At 40.8% G+C, this 19,821-nt stretch overlaps 1 protein-coding gene across 1 annotated transcript in view; it reads left to right on the plus strand.

Annotated features, from left to right (window-relative positions):
* unc5a (unc-5 netrin receptor A) overlaps nucleotides 1-19,821 on the plus strand; it is a 329,799-nt gene that overhangs the window by 133,803 nt on the left and 176,175 nt on the right. Inside the window, exons 6-7 of the mRNA XM_078549746.1 lie at nucleotides 6,818-6,985; nucleotides 18,252-18,416. Of these exons, the coding sequence (XP_078405872.1) occupies nucleotides 6,818-6,985; nucleotides 18,252-18,416 (333 nt within the window). The remainder of the gene's footprint in view (nucleotides 1-6,817; nucleotides 6,986-18,251; nucleotides 18,417-19,821) is intronic.

Genomic DNA, 19,821 nt, shown 5'->3' on the forward strand with positions numbered 1-19,821 from the left:
CACCCCCTCTATTTTCTCCTCATCTTAAAGTGAATGATGAAGCCCAGTGTTCTCCTTAACCTGCAGTCTTCTCTGCTGTGTAATGCAGCACGCCACCATGATTCTGGACATCCTCACTGGTGAGTAATAAAGGGCAGCTTGAGGCATATTTAGGCACCTGAAGCACATATTAAAACCTGGTGGACACGTGACTCTCATTATAGTGCTCTTTCACTTCATTGGCAGGGTCCTTCAGAGATGTCATGAGCCAATTTTACAGGGAGTATCCTTTGTCTCCTACAAACCAGCACCTAATTCTCTGTCCTAGAAGGTAAAGGTCTGGAATGTTGAAGTGCTGCAGTCTGAATATATCATGACAGCTCTGAAGAAATCTGGCACACACCAGCATGAACCTCTTCTTATGATTGCACACCAGCTGCATGCTGGACAAATATCCCTTGCAGTTTATAAAAGCTCCTGGTTGCTGTGGTGGTGCTTGGACTGCAATGCGTATGCATTTGAAGTCACTCTGTGCTTGTAGGAATCTAGCCAGAGAAGCAAATCCAAATATCAGTTAAATCTGGCTATTGTCCTCACAAGGGACATTTATATAACTTCCAACTGGCAATTCATCTGTCACCAGCCTTCTGCATATAATTGTGGTGGACTATGAAACCCTTGTCTCTGATAGCGTCTAGAAGGAACCAGAAGCAAAAAAATAAGATTGAGGACAATGCTGACCTTCTGCCTGGTCCAGAAGAGAGCAGGTCTCCTTCTAGGAAGCTGTAGATGTTTGCTACCACCTAACATGACAACCTCATACTTCTCGTCTGAGAGATCAAGGAACCTGAGCTGCTGTCTGTAAACCTGGTGACATGGACAGTGCCTCTAGTGACTTTGGCCTTTCCTGTGTACCTCTCTTCAGTGTGTGTGTCTGCCATGCACCTCCTCCCTGAGCACGCTTCTCCTGTGCACCTCCCTTCTGAGCATGTGCTGATCCCAGCACAACACATCTTTGCTGCCATGGATGGTGATGGTCTTCCTCTTCTGCTGTGCTGTCAAGCACATCCAACCCACTTTCCACCCTGTTCTTGTCAATTTGAAAGCCTCCAAAGTTGGAAAAAAGCTGTATCCACACAGAAACTCTCTGCCAAACGTTTGCCAGAGGGAACTGAGAGTTTTTATTCAGTTGCGGCAATCACAAATTTAAATATCCACTCAAACTGCCGCTCAATCTCACCTCCACTTCACTTTCCTGAGCCCTGGGAAAGCCATGTTGGGGATGTTAAATTTAAAGTTAAGTTAAATTCATCTTATAAACACCTCAAGGGCCGTTAGGGATGCGCCACAAATGCTGGCCTAGCCAGCGACACCCACACTCTGTAAAATGAATTTCTAAAAAATCTCAGGCTGGATTTTATATGGGGGCGTGTGGGAGGCAGGGGTTGTGCTGAGGGGCTATTGCTTGACCACCCCACCTCTCCCCCAACCCACGGAAGGATAGTCGGTGTTCCAAACCAACTAACTGCAGCAATAGCATACTGGGGGAAGGCTTAGCAAGCTGAATGTGAAACTCCCGCTCTTCAATGGGAGGAAGTCCTGTCCTCGAGAGCTTTTTAAAAAATTTACTTAAGGGACATGGGCGTCACTGGCAAGGCCAGTGAAGGCAATGATGAGCCGTGTTCTTGAATTGCTGCAGCTCATGATTGGCCAGCAGCTCTTGCAGTCCCAGCAGCACTAGAACAGAACAGTGGGCACTACTGGGTCTGCAAGGAAGCCCTGGGAAGAGGATCATGGTGACCGGACTCAGGTAAGTCCATGGCCTTTAGGGAGGGGAGGGGTCAGGTGCCCTAGGGAGGGGGTGGGGTGGGCACAGATTTTGGAGGCTAGGCGGGGAGGTCTATAGGGAGGGTACGATCTTGGGGGTTTGTGGGGGGATGGTAGAGAGGGTGCCCCCCCATGCACAAGAGGCACACTCCAAGGATATATCCCACTCCCTTCCCGCCTTTCACCAACTTGGGTGAAAAAGCAGCCTTCCCACTCTCGCCCACCTTCCACTGCCCAGTGTATTATGGCAATGAGGTGGCTTGAGGGTCTTAAGTGGGCAATAATTTCCTACTTAAGGGCCTCAATAGGCTTAATGGTGGGTGGCCTAGTGGGTGCCTTACTCATCCCCCCTTATTATGGGGATCTGGTCAGTGGGAAGGAGATGGGCTAGACACCTAACATATTTTACATAACCCCATCCCCCACCAAAAACATACCTGGCAGGGGGTCGTAAAATCCAGCCCCTGATTAATGTCTCCTCAGGATGTTAATTGCACAAATAACTACCAGCCCACCTACAATAATTAAAGCCTGGCTTTAATAAGTAGGTTATTTGCATGCATCCAAACGCGCTTCTGTTAAACCTATAAGTTAGAGTTGGGATGCTTCAAGCTTATCTAGAAAAAGATCTTGCCATTTCTTGTGGATGAGGAAGTTTTCAGGAACATCTTATCATTTTCACATACCAGCGAAAACCTGCAATCAGCAATTACCCTTTGACAAGCTCTGACATCAATAGGTGCTGAAACACATTGTAATTTCTGACCCTGCATGACTGCAATTTTACAAAGCAGTTTGGTTATAGAAGTTACAATTGAAAAATGATCAATTTTAGGTTGCCTCCCCATCCCCAACCCACTTGTCCTTGGGGGTTAAAATTCCCTTCATTGTTCCTTTAAAAGATTGGCTCTACAAGGACTACTTTCCATCGGAACAATCCCAGATTCCGCCGAGATGTTAAATCTATGAGCAAGGGGCTCACAAACTTCAGTCCCCATTTGTTAGCATACTCCGGTGAATTCAAACAATACTTTCTCATCCACTTATATGCTTCCAACCTTATGAATTGTTGGTAACACAGCATTGGGCAGAATTTTGCCGTCAGCGAGCAGGGGGCGGAACCCCCAACGTCATCCAGGCCCATTTAAATTTTCAGGAAGGCCGGGGCGCAGCAAAATCAGCTGCGGGCCCGCCAACCTGTCAATGGCCAATTGAGGCCATTGACAGGATCAATTATACAATTAAAGACCTGCTCATCTAACCTTAAGGTCGGTGGGCAGGCCAGGAGCCCCAGCAGCAAATAGATAAAACATGAAACCTCAGCCACTGGCGGGAGGAGATTTCATGTAGGGTTTTAAAAAGTTTAATGAAGTTATTATGTAAATTATGAACATGTCCCACCTCATGTTGTCACATGAGGGGGACTTGTTCGGGAATTTTTTTTTCTCTATTTTTCATATTTTTCAAAGTGTAAGCGATCTCCCTGAGGCAGCACTTAGCCTCAGGGAGATGTGCGCACTTTCATGCGCATGCGCGAAAGAGCGCACTCTCATTTTTGGGGAATCCCCCTGCTCACACAGGAAGCACATAGCGCTTCCCGCCAACGTCACGCTGGGCGGGCCTTAATTGGCCTGCCCACGTAAAATGGCGGCGGGGCCCGCTTCTCCGGCGGGGATCAGCTCTCCACCCGCCGGAGATTGGGTCGGGCCCGCCCGCCCGACAGGCAGAAATCCTGCCCATTGTCTTCTATAATGAGGTTAGATGCAAAGTACCAATCTAAAACCTCTGCTGAATCTGCCCTGAGAAATTATTTCTCCAATGTCCCTATACAGCCCTTAATGGCATTCCACCTCCTAGCACAGCTAAAAAAGACCATTACACCAGTATGACCAAACTTCTTCAATATCTCCCTTTGCAATGTCAGCTTTGGTGGTAGCTATTATTGCCTCTGACATGATCAACAAAGGAAGGCGAGGAAAAGTTTGAATACTAAATAAAGTCCTGCTTTCGTTGTGCTCTTGTATCTGAGTCCATTTTGATGACAATGTACTATGACAGCAGCTGTTTGTTGTTAAAAGAAATATCGGAACATGTGAAAAACTGGGAAAAATAGGTTTGCCTAGAGACTAGATGGGAAAAAGAATTGCTAAACAGAAGATCGCTTGCTAATTGGTAGAATAAACTTAAAATAGAAAACACAAATGGCCTTTTCCACGTAAATCTACAAGATCAGTTTGTTTTTACTGAGGCAGCCAGATAAAGCAATGTGGAAGATTTAAAATTGCTTCAGGCTTAGCTAGAAACAGATCTTGCTATTTTTTGTGATGTGGAAGATTTCATGAATACCTTATCGGAAAATCTTTCCATCTTGCAGTGGATTATAAGTTTTTTCTAGGCCATGAAAATATTGACGAGTTGTTTTGCAGAACACTGTGGTTTTGCTTATGCCTCATGAGATTGTTATATACAATTTCACATATACCAGCAAAACCTGCTATCAGCAGTTACCCTGTCACCAACTCCAACATCAACGGGTGCTGAAACAGATTGTAACTTCCAACCATACGTGACCACAATTTTACAAAGCAGTTCAGCTACATCAAATCGATTATAGAAGATTTAAAAAAAATATGCTCCAAGAAAATCAGATCTGTAAGCTGATCAAGAAACAATAAGGTTGTTAAAAAAAAAAATAAAGCTGGATGACTGACTGATTCCAAATTGGTCCACAGCAGAAGAGTGTATATTTCAGAATGGGCTTCCATGTAAAAAAAAATAACCAGTTGGTGTTATATTCTGAGATCTTGGACAAAATAATTGCAGGACACCAAAGAATGGAAAACTGAGAATTTGTGATTCTTTGCCCAATGTGGGGGTGGAGTGGTGGGAGTGGGGCAAGGGCAGACAAATATTCAAATGTCCAGTCTGAGAATTCAAATTTCTTGAATTTATATGAGAAACTGTCCTCTCCATTTCAAATTCTTCAGGATAACTGTACTCTAGACATTGTCTTGAAGTGATTGTTGCAAGAAAGAAAGAATAAACTTGCATTTATATAGCGCTTTTCATGACCTCGGGACATTCCATAATGTTTTGCAGCCAATGAATTACTTTTGAAGTGTAATCAATGTTATAATGTAAGTTAAGTGGCAGACAATTTGTACATGTCAAGGTCCCACAGGCAGCAATGTGATAATGACCAGTTAATCTGTTTTGGTGATGTTGAGTGATAAATATTGGCCAGGATACCAGGCAGAACTGAACGGGATGTTTTATGTCCACCTAAGAGGTCAGACAGGCTCTTGGTTTAACATCTCATCTGAAAAATGGCATCTCTGACAATGTAGCACTCCCTTAGTACAACGCTAGGAATGTCAACCTAGATTTTGCTATCTGGAGTTGGACTTTCTGACTCAGATATGAGAGTGCTACCCACTGAACCTCAGCTGACAACAAACCTAAAGAGTCTTACTGGGGTCCAAGGCAGTTTTATTAACCAAGTTCATTACATCTTGAAGCATAGATTAACAAATACAATAAGAAACGTTTATGGCATGCATAAATGACTTAAGTGAATGGATAAACAAGAAAAGGATATGGTTGATTCATTTTTATAATCCCACATTCACATGTCTGGTAATCAAGCAGCAGCAAGTGATGAGATTTTTGTGTGCCTCATTTGTATTTCCCATTTAAGTCTTTCAACACTAAATAAACGCCTTGGCCTTCTGTGTCAGTATTTATTTACCTCACAGTTCTTTTTTTATTGCTTCATGCTTTGGGGAATAATGTATTTTACTACTTACAAATAGAACATGTTTTTCTCTGAGTGTTTGTGAAACTGTTAATTCACTCCCTGAAAGCGGCTTTCAAATACTGTTTAGCAGTCAAAATGATATTAATGAACTAAAGCGTCAAATGTTTCAGCAGGTGGTGCTCATTTTGTACTTGCCTTGATATGACTGAGATATACAGAGTGTGCCAGTAATATCAAAATAGTCCCATCAGTAAAAGTAACACAACTCTGTTACCTAGCTACTCTATGCTGCCCACCTATTGGATAAATTATAGAATAAGGTCATTAGAAGAAAAATATTTTCATGTTTTCAATATTTGCTTAAAATTCCTTAAAACATTGAAGACATCATTAATAAGAATATTAGGATTAGTAAATTAATACATCATAATACTATGCCAGATTCAATTAAAATAGAAGAATATTAGTAATGCTACAATTCATCGAACAGGAAATATCTCGTGGTACATTATATAAAGCTTGTTTTCAGTTCCTTCTAAAGCTATAATTTAATAAACATATTTTTTGCACATTATTCTGCAAAAGCCTTCAACACTTGTTGCTTTTGTCAATAACACTATAATTACAGAATAATAATGATTATACTTGTAAAGCTACTTCATTGGGTGAGAAGCACTAAGGATATCATGAGGTGTGATATAAATATAAGGCCATACAGCATTTAGTTTTAATTTATCTTTTACACTTTAAACTTTCTGGTCTTTGTCGCATCTATCTGCAATGAATATGAGATAACGAATATTAGATCTTCAAAAATTAGAAAATGTATGTTGGACAGAATGCGACTGGTGAATTGGTTTAATAAATTTCTTTCAAGTATATTAGAAAGTTAATTTGGTACACAGTGCACAGATTACTGCTGTTTTGTGTCATAAATGTTGTCATATCCTTCAAAAAAATAGAATTGTTTCCTATTGAAGCATGAAAATGAACATTGTCTTCCTCTGCATCTGCTAAACTAATTGAACAACCAAAGCTTTGTTAGTCAAAATTCTCAAAAGAACTAGTGCACAGTGGTATTTATTAAATCACGTCAACAGTGTTTTCCTGCAAATAAACAAAATTGCATGCTTTCACTTAATTCTGTTATGAGCAGGTATTGATCCAAAATAGTAGAAAATTCTTAGTTTATATATTGTTAGTTGATTACTTAAGTGGTTACTTGTAGTATTTATGATTACCCCTTTTGAACAGTAAATGGTGGCTGGTCTACTTGGACAGAGTGGTGGTCCTGTAGCACTACCTGTGGTAAAGGATGGCAGAAAAGGACACGCACCTGTACCAGCCCCAGCCCTCAGAATGGTGGATCATTCTGTGATGGACAGAACACTCAGAAATCTACCTGCTCCATCTTGTGCCCAGGTAAATGATTAACCTGTACTCAGGCTGCTTCCTTTAACAACTTTTATAACGTACTCCATTTGTCGGTCACATTTATACTTGTGGCAATATAGGATGAGAGAAAAGATAGAATAAGAACTAAGAAAATGAAAAATAATCATAGAAAATAATAATAGAACTAGATGCATTATAAACAAGTTAAAAATAGTGAAAGCTTTATAGAAATTATGTAAAACTAGTAGGAAACAATTAAAAGTATTAATTGTCAACTATTCCTACAATCTATTACAAAGATGCCTGTGATATCAGGTTAAATGAATGATATTTGGTATCATGGTCCAGCTGAGTCTTTGCCCAGGGCCCCTGCAATGCAAACACCTCTCCTAAAAGTTTACCAGGTCCAGAAACAGTCCAGGTACATTAATAAGATATAAAATCACTGATATAAGAGGAAATTAAAGGAATAAAACACAAGGGCTGGAGATTTGAATTAAAAACAGAAAATAAATAGCTGTTTGGTGGTACAAAACTTGAGTATTGCTGAAAAAAGACATTTTGTTGAAGCTTTTCCTCTTGCACTCATCGGGGCAATCACAAGAGTACCACGGTCAGCTGAAGCAACAACTTTATACTGTATGAGAAGAGACTGCTGATTGGTTGACAAGAGGACTCTGATTGGTAGAGGCGCTGCCATGGAGAATGCACCAGTTAATGATGACTGACAGTTAACTGTCAAGCATTGTTTGAAATTTAAACCAGGCAACTTGACTCTGATTGGTCAAGGCATTGCCCAGAGGAATGAACCAGCTAATTGCTGTCACTTATTTTGTTCAGCTAAAACAGGCGCAACGTGTATACATGTTCTTTCTGTTTGCAAAGAACAGGGCCCTGTGTATTGATATATATAGCTTCCAGTACATGATGATGATGAAAGCAAGATATCAGGAAGCAATAAACAAATACCTGTGAAAGGTTTCTGATCAATGCTATGTTAAAATAGAAAGGCATGATCAAGTTGCTTCTGCATTGGTTAATTCACTGACCATAGACCTATGTCTAGACTATTTGAACATAGGGTAAACGCATTGGGACTCTTACAGTTCCACATGCTATAAAATTGGCCTTATCAGCAACCTCGTAAATAAGGCCCAAACCATTTGCTTACAATGCAAGCTTGATGTTGAAATAGGGTTCATCAAAGTCATCCTGTGGGATAATGGCTACCCTGATCAGATCATTCTGCGCTGTATATCATGCAAACTCATGAACAGGCTGAAGGCCTTGACTAATCAGAGTCAAGCTGCCTAGTTTAAATTTCAAACAATGCTTGGCAGCTAGCTGTTAGTCACCATTAACTGGTGAATTGTCCACGGCAACAGCTCTACCAATCAGAGACCACTTGCCAACCAATCAGCACTCTTTTCTCATAAAGTATAAAGTTTTTGCTTCCTCTGACATTGGCATTCTTGTGATTGTCCTGATGAGTGCAAGAGAAAAAGCTTCCACAAAATGTATTTTTCCAGCAATACTCAAATAGAAAATACTGGAAGTGCACATTAAATAGGAAGATAGAATTGGTATTTTGAAGAAGGGTCACACTTCAAATTTTAATCCATTTTTCTCTTCCAGGTACTGATTAACTTGCTGTACATTTCCAGAAATATATTGTTTTTAATGAAATTTAAGAAATAAAAAGTTGATTTGTGGCAATACTGCTGATAATTTAAAAATATATTTAATATATAGTATGTACTGTGGCATAATATATATATACACATATATATATTTATATATTTGAGCTATTTCATTGCTTACCTGTATATATCTACATTAATGACAGTAAATGGGCCAAAAAGCAAAAGTTAATGAAATGTTATCTGTAATCTCCTCAGGCAATTCCCTATTGGTTCTTTTTTATTAATAGTAATTGAGGGCATAAATTGTGAATGAATGCTTTCTTCATTTTTCTGGAAAAGTAATCCTGATAGCAATAATGATTTTTCCCTACAAGGAAGAAATGTAATTACTAATGTGTTACTTCTAACAGCCTTTTATCGTTATGCCCTGTGATATGCAAGTCGTAGCTCCCCACTGAATCAAGCTCTTTCATGTAGACTTTAGAAACCATCAAATTTTAAAGTCAATTGATTTCACCAAGCACACTTTTCAATAGGCGTTTTTTTTTGATGAAGGCTTAGGTTTTGGGGTTTACTGGACTGGGAGAGGTAATTGGTGCTGGGACTGTACAAGCCTCAGAGAAAGTGAAGAGCCCACAGCCAGAGACCTAGAGCAATTGTATGTGACTCATGAATGTGATTGGCCAACTTTTTTTTGGAAGTTAACCTGCCAACCCCAAGCACGATCATCCACATTGGAGGAGATGATGTCAGGGTGGCAGTGTGAAAAGCCAGCTTCTCAGTCAGTAGGCAGGGCTGGAGCATCAGGAACAAGTACAGTGAGAATACAATAGACAGCAATATACATGTATAAAATTAAAATTATAGGACAGCTTATTTTAATATTGCTGGATGAGAGAACAACAACAACTTGTATTTGTCTAGCACCTTTAACATATTTAAGTGTCCCAAGATGCTTCACGGGAGCATTATCAAATAGAATTTGACATTTAGCCACATAAGACAGTTGGAGATAAGTTTTAAGGCGTTCCTTAAAGGAGGAATGAGAGGTGGAGCTGGATATTCATCCAATTATTCATTCCAATATTCAGAAAAGGCATGAGTAATTGCTACAGCTGTACTGTGGAAGGCCTGGAATATATGTGGAGGGAATAGTCTCGGGGTGAAAGATGTAGGATTTAAAGCTGGAATGCTCTGAACAATCAGGGCCAAGAAAGAAAAGAGCAGCAAGCTTCTCAGACAGTGGCATAGTGTTCCAATTGAGATTAGGCATAGGGGACTGTGGAGCAGTGGGATTTGGTAGCAAGAAACTTCCCAATACGGAAGCCAGGACAATGTGGAATGATGTACACACGTGTGAATGGAAACTCCCTATCCCCCAAGATCGCCCCTCAGTTTACTGATTGCGCAATGTCAGCAAGGGTATGTGTGATCGCAAAAGGCTACGTTTTAATTTTAAATGCTGAAAATCAATATGAATTCTAAAGGTTAAGGATACAAAGCAATGAAGTAAAGGAGCTGTAGAGCAATTGCATAAAACAATTATGTCACAAAAGAATCCTGCAATTAATACATGCCCTTTGAAGAATTGTTTTCACTATGAGAACTCCATTAGCAAAGTGATATGAATTTTTGAATAGTTGTCAAATAAACTTGTCTGAGACTGAATATTACAATGATTTCACACTCATGTAGTGTAGAATTACATGGAATTTACAGGAATGGATACAAGAGGAAGAGCAACAGGTAATCTGTTCATTAACCCGGCAGGAGGAGGCAATTGACACATTGAGATCCAATTCAACTGAGATTATAAAAGGAGGCAAGAGAGATCCTGCACAAGAATTGGTTTGTGCAAAACAAGTACCAATATTCAAAGATCAAAAGGCATTTTCACTCATGCTTTGGAAGACCCTTATGATCTGAACAGTAAGGAACCGGTGACTAGTGGACTTATTGGATTTCTCTACAGGATTTGGAAGAGGGAAAAGACACTGAGATAGAAACTGACCCAATGGCAAGACCGTCAACAACAGGGACAGCCAGTAAATTCACTCACACCATCGTTCACCCACTCTCATATTCACCAAACCAGAAAAAATCACTATGGCTTGGGAGTCAGGGCAGTGGGGAGTTAGTTCAGATGAGGAGTGCATTGCAGGTGCTGTACATCATGTAGAGGAGGTGGAAGTCATAAGAATGTTCCTGAGCAAAGGCTAGGAAAATGCCCACTCTTGACTGAGAGGCATTTGGACGATGATTTCCTGCAGGAAAAGAAGGATACTATAAGAGTCACAACCTCATACAAAGACATTGCAATGCTTCTCTGGAAATATGCAACAGATGGCCAGACTTATAGCAGAGTCCAGTGCCCTCTTGTGGCAACTGGAGTGAGTGGCAGTTGAAGAAACCTTTGCTTATGCCCCAGGGAACAGGAAGGCCTGATGGCAAGGATTCATCTGTAATATGCAGGGTTTGGCTGGTGATGTTCAAGCCTTGGGTAAAAAAAATAGGTAATCACATGGCTACATTAGTGCAATCTTTAGCTCCAAAGTTGAAACCCAGCAAGTCAAATGAAAATGAATGGCTCACTTTGTATGGCCCTTGTGCCATAGGAATGGTTGAGCTGGCTCAGCAGACAGGACATTAATGACTTGTTTGATGCTAGAAAGGACAAAGAAACAACTGATCTGGCTGAAATCACCTGATTCTCCTCTGCAATGAGCCAACAGCCAAGAAATTAATGCAGTAATGATTTTATTGAGGCACAGTAATTTCTGCCTTGAACTTTAGAGATCTCTGTAGGATGATGCCCGGCTCTCTAGCATTTTTGGAGTGAACTACCAGTTCCTTATTCGGAGCTCCATGCAAATATTCAAATAAGATATTTTGTGTCTATGCACAGTGGTGGCTGAGTATTTGTGGAGGATCTGCACATTGTGATGCTGCCTGAGGAGCTTGCTCCCCATTTTCTTGCTGTTCTTTCTCTTCTTGTTCCAGTGAAAAGATCCCCATTCGAAACTCATACTGTGGCACATACTATATCTTTGGGAAATCTCTCAAACAAATAAAAATCTCTACAGAAATCTCTAAATGAAACTAAGAGCCTCAAAGGGAAATGTCATCTTTTTTACAAAATACCAATCTAAGTTAAAATTATAGCAGTGCAATTAAATACAACAATTCAACCTTAAGGTTTCAGCATCAGCCTTCCTTAGTTCTTTTTCTAATTATCCCTGTTTTATAGCGGCATTAGTTAGATCAGTGGCTCTTAGAGTAGAAATAATGGTGCCATGTAGGCCAAAACCAATCATTTGTTTTATTGCATTTTAGCTACATCTTACGCCCTCATTCACTTCCAATAGAATTTAGGGCACAATTTTAATGGGTATATAACTGGTAGATTCTTTCTCAATCTCCAAATCTTGATCCCCAGATAGACGCATCAGGTTTAATCCTTAACAAACCAACAGAAGTTTAGTGTCTTGAAATGTGTATGTTGCCAAAGACTGTTTTAGCACAGAGGCAGATTACATCAATTTATTTCTTTACACATTTTGAATTTACCCACTTCTTCCACAGAAATTAATTACATCTATTCTCAGAAGTTAGGATGAAAACTCAAACGCCAAGAACTCTGTAAAGAGCTTTTTTAAGCAGAAGTGCTGCTTTAAATTTTGTTGACTTGACAAACCTTCAGATACCTCAGCACCATTAACACAAATATGAGCCACAGGACATCAGTTAGCAGCACTTGATACTGCTAAAAAAAAATTTTTAAATTTGCTTGTGGGTTATGGCTGACATTGTAAAGACAACATCTGTAGTTGTCCTGAGGGTTGACAGAGTCAGCTATATAATGTGGGGCTGCAGTCGTTTATGTAGGCCAGATCAGAGAGGGGTGGCAGGTCTCTTCATGAAATGTATTAGTAAACTAATTGGATTTAGAAAACAATGCTGCCACTTTTGTAGCCATTTTATCTAGAACCAGCCCAGATTTATTAATTTTTGTTTCATAATTTGCTATGCAAACTCATCGGGCAGAATTTAACGGCCAAGGGGTCCAGGTGTGGGTGGCAGGCATCAATGCAAATACCCGAGATGCCAGAAAAATGCTATATGCTAGAAATGGACTCCTTCAATCTCCATCCAAGGGTGCACATTGCTTCTGGAAATGCTGACAGAAGCATGCACATTTCCCGTTCCTGTTCCACAAGTTGCCTTTTCATGGATAACCTCCGAGGCTCAACATTTATGCCCAGCTGAGCGGATCTTTGAATTTCCTGCCCTCTGACAGGAATTCTCCACGGCTGTCCCTGTCTCCAACACGTGCTCCTCCCCATGTGACAATCTAGGAATACTTGCTGCAGTGCCCACCAAGGGTTGTTTATCTGCACTGGTAGAGGGTGTGCATGAGTCATATGCCTCCAGCATGACATCCAGGGAAGAATCAGAGCAGCCTTCCCACTGCTACCTGTGTTCCTGCTGAGTGTGGATCTGTTCTGTTAAGATTCTATCACTAATCTCTCTGTTGCTAGTTCAGTATCATAATAATTATGTTATGGCTATAGTGTCACGTTGCTGATAGCAATAAAATTCATTCGGAGAAACACAGTAGTTACAAAGATCAGAACCCAATAAATTATGAAGATTGTGTTTTCACATTTTAACCAATGGCCCAGTGCCTGCAGACAATTCTGAATTGCAGGTGAATCTTCAACCACTACGTTCTACAGAATGCTTTTATTTCCTTCGAAATCTCAGTAATTTCATAGCGTACTTAATGATCACACAAAAAAAAACCTTTTTCTCTTTGCTTCTTCCCTCCACCAACACCTCCAATAATGATTATTTATCTCATTGCTGATGGTGAGACCTTGCTCACAATGGTGATTTTAATTCAAAAAACAATTAATTGGCTATACAGCACTTTGGAACATTCTCACTAAACTTTAGATATTCAGTAAAAGTATCAACAGTAGCAACTTTTAAATTTCTTTTGCATGGGACATGGGCGTCGCTGCCAAGCCCAGCATTTGCTACACATCCCTAATTGTCCTAGAGAAGGTAGCGGTGAGTCACCTTCTTAAACCATTTCAGTCCATCTGCTGTAGGTCCACCCATGTTGCTGTTAGGGAGCGAGTTCCAGGTTTTTGATCCTGCAACGGTGAAGGAACAGCGATATAGTTCCAAGTTAGGATGGTGTGTGGCTTGGAAGGGAACTTGAAGGTGGTGGTGTTCCCATGTGATTGTTGCCCTTGTCCTTCTAGGCGGTAGAGGTCATGGCTGTTGAAGGAGCCTTGGCGAGTTGCTGCAGAGCCTCTTGTATATGGTATATACTGTGACAGCAATAAAGGGAGTAAATGTTTAAGGTGGTGGATGTGGTGCCAGTCAAGTGGCTGATTTGTCCTCAATGTTGTCAAGCTTCTTGAGTGTTGTTGGACCTGCACTCATCTAGGCAAGTGGAGAGTATTCCATCACACTCCTGTCTTATGAGGTGAGTTACTCGGCACAGAATTCCCAGTCTCTGCTCTTGTAGCCACAGTATTTATATGACTGGTTCAGTTCAGTTTCTTATCATTGGTAACTGGCAAGATACTAATGGTGGGAGATTCAGTGATGGTGATGGTGTTGAATGTCAAGGGGTGATGATTAGATTCTCTCTTGTTGGAGATGGTCATTGCCTGGCACTTGTGTGATGCGAATGTTACTTGTCATTTAGCATCTCAAGCCTGAACGTTGTCCAGGTCTTGCTGCACATGAACATGGACTGCTTCACTGTCTGAGGAGTCATGAATGGTACTAAAGGCTGTGCAATCATCAGCAACAGCCCCACTTTTGACGTTGTGATGGAGGGAAGATCATTGATGAAGCAGTTGAAGATGCTTGAGCCTTGAACACTATTTTGAGAAACTCTTGCAGCAATGCCCAGAGACTGCAATGATTGGCCTCCAACAACCACAACCTTCTCCCCTTGTGCTAGGTATGACTCCAACCAATGGAGAGCTTTCCCCCAATTCCCATTGACTTAAAGTTTACTGGGGCTCCTTAATGCTACACTCAGTCAAACGTTGCCTTGATGTCAAGAGCAGTCACCCTCACCTCATCTCTTGAATTCAATCCTTTTGTCCATGTTTGGACCAAGGCTGTAATGCGGTCAGGAGCTGAGTGTCCCTGGTGGAACCCAAACTGAGCATCAGTGAGCAGGTCATTACTGAGTAGGTGCCACTTGATAGTTCTGTCGACGACACGTTCCATCACTCTACTGATGATGGAGAGTAGTCTGATGGGGTGGCAATTGGCCAGGTTGAATTTGTCCTGCCTTTTGTGGACAGAACACACCTGAGCAATTTTTCACATTGCCGGGTAGATGCCAATGTTGCAGCTTTACTGGAACAGCTTGGCTAGGGATGCAGCTAGTTCTGGAGCACAATCTTCAGCACTATTGCTGGAATGTTGTCAGGGTCCATAGCCTTTGCAGTATCCATTTCGTGATATCAAGTGAAGTGAACCAAATTGTCTGAAGCCTGGTATCTGAGGAGGAGGCTGATATGGATCATCTACTTGGCACTCCTGGTTGAAGATGGTTGCAAATTCTTCAGCCTTATTTTTTGCACTGATGAGCTGTATTCCACCATGATTGAGGATGGGGATATTAGTGGAACCTCCTCCTCTGGTTAATTGTTTAATTGTCCACCATCATTCAGGACTAGATTCAGGCAAGACTGCAGCGCTTTGATCTGATCTATTGGTTGTGGGATCACTTAGCAGTGTCTAACATTTGTACAGCACTTTGATATTGTAGAATTATCCGAGAGCAATAATCAGACAAAATTGACACTGAGCCATAGAAAGAAACATGAAGGCGGGTGACCAAAAGCTTGACCAAAGAGATAGGTTTAAAGGAGTGTCCTAAAGGAGGAGTGTGTGGCAGAGAGATTTCAGAAGTGAATTTCAGTGCTAAGAGTTTAGATGGCCGAAGGCACTGCCACCAAAGGTGGAAGGAAGACAGTGGGGTGCACAAGATGCCGGAGTAGGAGGAGGAATATTAGAGGAGAATTGCTGTTCTGGGGGTGTTATAGAGATTGGGAGGAGAAAACAAAAGAAATCTTCAAGAACCCATTTACTATGTCATTACTCTGTGACAAGAGGAATTCTTACCTCCCTCCACCCCCACCACCCCACTTATGAATTTGGATGAATAAGAATGAAATGATCTCTTCCATTAGAGACATAAGATTAATGCAGCTTGAAATTAACAACACTTTTTCATTTCTAGTAGTAGGTATGATGAGATAAAATGTATCGCTGAATATAAATCTTACACAAATCACAATTATAATTTTATGGTGCTTCAACTTTAAAAATGAACATTGGTTTTATTTATTATGTATGAAAGTGAACCTTGAAAAATAGCATTGTAGCCAATTCCAGACTGCCTATAATTGTGAATTTGCGAACCAATGCTCAGTGCCAAGGTTTTACTCCAGAAAAAATTAAATCCCAGGTGACAGATTTCACTGTGATGTAAATGTAAATGCCTATAGTGGGGAATTAGCTGCTACAAAGCCTTAGCTCCTAAACATTAACACCCATTGTGCATCAACCTGTTAAAGCACAAGAAGTCAATAAGACATTTATTGTTTGTGGTGATTGAGGAAGAGCTGATATTTACTTATCCTCAATCGAAAACCACTTACAGCTCCACTAATACTGCTTTTGGATCAATGAGAACTGAACTAAACCTTCAACTTGAAAGATATAGGAGACATCGACACTGAAGATAGGTTTTTTTTACACAACTGTCATGATTTAATCATATGCTACGATGTTCTTATTTTTTGAGAGGAACCCCTTAGTTCTTTTTATCAATTGTGACAGGGAGCTTCAGAGGAACAATTGGTGTAGTTCCAGGCGATGGTGAAGGAACGGCGATATAGTTCCAAGTCAAGGATGGTGTGAGGCTTGGAGGGTAACTTTCAGGTGGTGGTAGAGGTCACGGGTTTGGAAGGCAGTGGCAAAGAAGGCTTGGCGAGTTGCTGCAGTGCATCTTGTAGATGGTACACACTGCTGCCACTATGCAACAGCAGTGATGGAAGGTGTAAGGTGGTGGATGTAGTGCTGATCAAACCGGCTGCTATGTCCTTGATGGTGTCGAGCTACTTGAGTGTTGTTGGAGCTGCACTCATCCAGGCAAGTGGAGAGTATTCCATCACACTCCTGACTTGTGCCTTGTAGATGGTAGACAGGCTTTGGAAAGTCAGGAGGTGAATTAATCATTGCAGAATTCCCAATCTCTGACCTGTAGCCACAGTATTTAGATGGCTGGACCAGTGAAGTTTCTGGTCAATGATAACTTCCAAGATATTGATAGTGGGGGAATTCAGTGACAGAGATATCGTTGAACATCAAGAGGATCAATCAATCCCCTCAACATGTTTCCCTTAAAAGCTGATGATGTCTCTGGTTCAACTATTCCTTGTGAGAACATTCCATGCTCCCGAAAATAAGTTTTCTCTAACCTCTCGTTTCACTCACTTTGTTGATAACCCCCTCATCATTGACTCTCCATCCAGAGAGTAAGTTTCCCTTGTTTACCCAAACAAAAACTTTTGTATCATACTTCTGGTTCCAAACTATATGTGGACAATACCATACCAGATATAATGGAATAGTACCATAAAAGAATATTATTGGCATATTTGACCCCAAGATGAGCTATCAACCACATAGTCATGTCATCACCAAGACCACCATTGTAATCATCAACTTTGCCCTACCTAAGTTAATTTGCTGGTGAAACCTTCATTCATGTTCTTGTTACTTCTAGACTTGACTATTCTAACTCTTGGCTGGCCTCTTACATTCTACAATTCTGTACACTTGACATCACCTAATACTCTCCTATCCATGTCCTAACTCACACCTTTCAACCTCATCCTCACTGGCCTACATTGGCCCCGATTGAGCAATGCCTTGATTTTAAAATTCTCATCCTTGTTTTCAAATCCCCCCACGGGCTCGCCCTTCCCTATCTCTCTAATATCCTCCAGCCCCACAACACTACAAGATATTTGTGCCCCTCTAATTCTGGTTTCTTGAACATCCTCGATTTTAATTTCTCCACCATTGATGGCCATGCCTTCAGCCGCCTGGTCCCTTTGCTCTGGAATTCCCTTCCTCAGCCCTATTACTTCTCTATCTTTCTCTCTTGCTTTAAGATACTCCTTAAACCTACCTCTTTGACTGGCTTTTAGATATATGCCATAATATTCCCTTATGTGGCTTAGTATCATATTTTGTTTATAGTGCTGTTGTGAAGCGTGTTGGGACATTTTATTACCTTAAAGACTTTATATAAATACAAGTTGTTGTATTATTGTGAGGACATGCTAAAGCAGATGTGATTCATTATGACTCTGAGACTTAGAGCTATATTTATGACCATTATTTCTATATAAACTGACCTAAATCGATATCACATTGCATGCATTATAATAGATTTATGATCATTCACTATTGAACAGGCTATACTGCAGTATGAATTTTTTTTTAAATTTAATAAGAAACTGATATTATCAGAGAAGAATTCAGAGAAGTTACATTTCCAAAATTTTGGTCTTCAATATAATTTTCTTTTCATATTTTAGTAGATGGAAGTTGGACTGAATGGAGCAAATGGTCTACATGTGGGACAGAGTGCACACATTGGAGAAATAGAGAGTGTTCTGAACCAGCACCAAGAAATGGTGGGAAGGAATGCGACGGACTTTTCTTGGAATCAGAAAATTGCACAAGTGGTTTATGTCCACAAAGTATGTATGATTTTAGCACATGACATATGCTTGAAAAAAGGAAACATGCAAACAGAAGTATGAGAAAGCACAAAATCATTCAATAATTTACAATTATTCACTGGCTTATTTGGAAAAAATGCAACACACCAAGCTTTAAACTCTAATGAAAAAATAGATCTAGAACCAAAAAGAAGAATTCCCCAATGCAGGCAGCCCTGTGTTTTTATGTATCATTGTGTGCATAATAGTGATTAAAAGCATCATACTAGAAATTAAATTAAACCATGCCAACTTAGCAGCATGCTAAACTGAAACCTTGTTGATTTGAAACTGTTTTGAAAGTCACGAAGATACTCAAAATGCAGTTTAAAATGGAAATAAATTAGGATAGAAAAATACAGAAAATTCAATTACATAGTGTAATAGAATGGATTTGCCAAAGCTAATTAAGGACTCAGAACAGCACTATAGTGGTGGCAGCCTACCATCTCGTTAGGTGATGGTTTGTGCTGCGGTGGTCAACTCAATGTGAAGCGTCACCTGGCGTGGCTCAGTAGCCCCACTCTGAAATGACAGTTTCTACTGCATTTGCTGCAGATGAAGACATTGGGCTAAGAGGGTGCACAATTCATCAGCTTCTGTTTTCTCTGGGTCTTCTTCTCGGCCAGCTGAGCTTTTTGTTTCTAGTCACACCTTCCAATGCCTTTCCAAACAGTCAGCCTCCGGAGGTCACAGCTGTCGGCAATTGTCTCCCAGTTGTCAGTGTCAATGATCACCATCTTCAAACCTTGCTTGTGGGTGTCTTTGTAATGGATGTATGGATACCCAGGAGGTCATGACCCAATGGCCAACCCACTGTACAGAGGGTCTTTCGCCATATGGCTATCATCCATCAATGAACGTGGCTGAGCCAGTGCAGACGTCATTGGTTCAGCAGTGAATGTATGTTGATGGAATTAGCACGCTCCAGGAACTCTGACCTGGTGACCTTGTCCTGCAAAGAGATACAAGACTATGTTTGAGACAGCGAAGGTGGAAACTGTTCAGCCATTTTTTTCTGCCTAGCATATGTTGACGAGGTCTCACCACTGTAGATTCAGGCTTGGCAAACTCACAGTTTGGTGTTCTCAGTCAGGTTGCTGTTGTTCCACACTTTCTTACACAGCTTGGACATAACAGCTGCAGTGTTTGCGATGCACATGTTGATTTCAGCATCAAGTAACAAATTGCTGGTGATTATGGAGCTATGTGAAGCTATTAACAACTTCCAGCATCATGTTGTCAATGCTGATAGGTGGCGCTACGGCAACATCCTGGACCATGACATTTGTCTTCCTGATGCTAATGGTCAAACCAAACTCTTTGCAGGCATAAAGAGAATCTGTGCATTTGTCACTAAGCTGTTCCTCGTATGGAATGCTGG

The sequence above is a fragment of the Cetorhinus maximus genome, chromosome 10, assembly GCF_964194155.1.
Source record: "Cetorhinus maximus chromosome 10, sCetMax3.hap1.1, whole genome shotgun sequence".
In the NCBI taxonomy this organism is placed as follows: domain Eukaryota; kingdom Metazoa; phylum Chordata; class Chondrichthyes; order Lamniformes; family Cetorhinidae; genus Cetorhinus; species Cetorhinus maximus.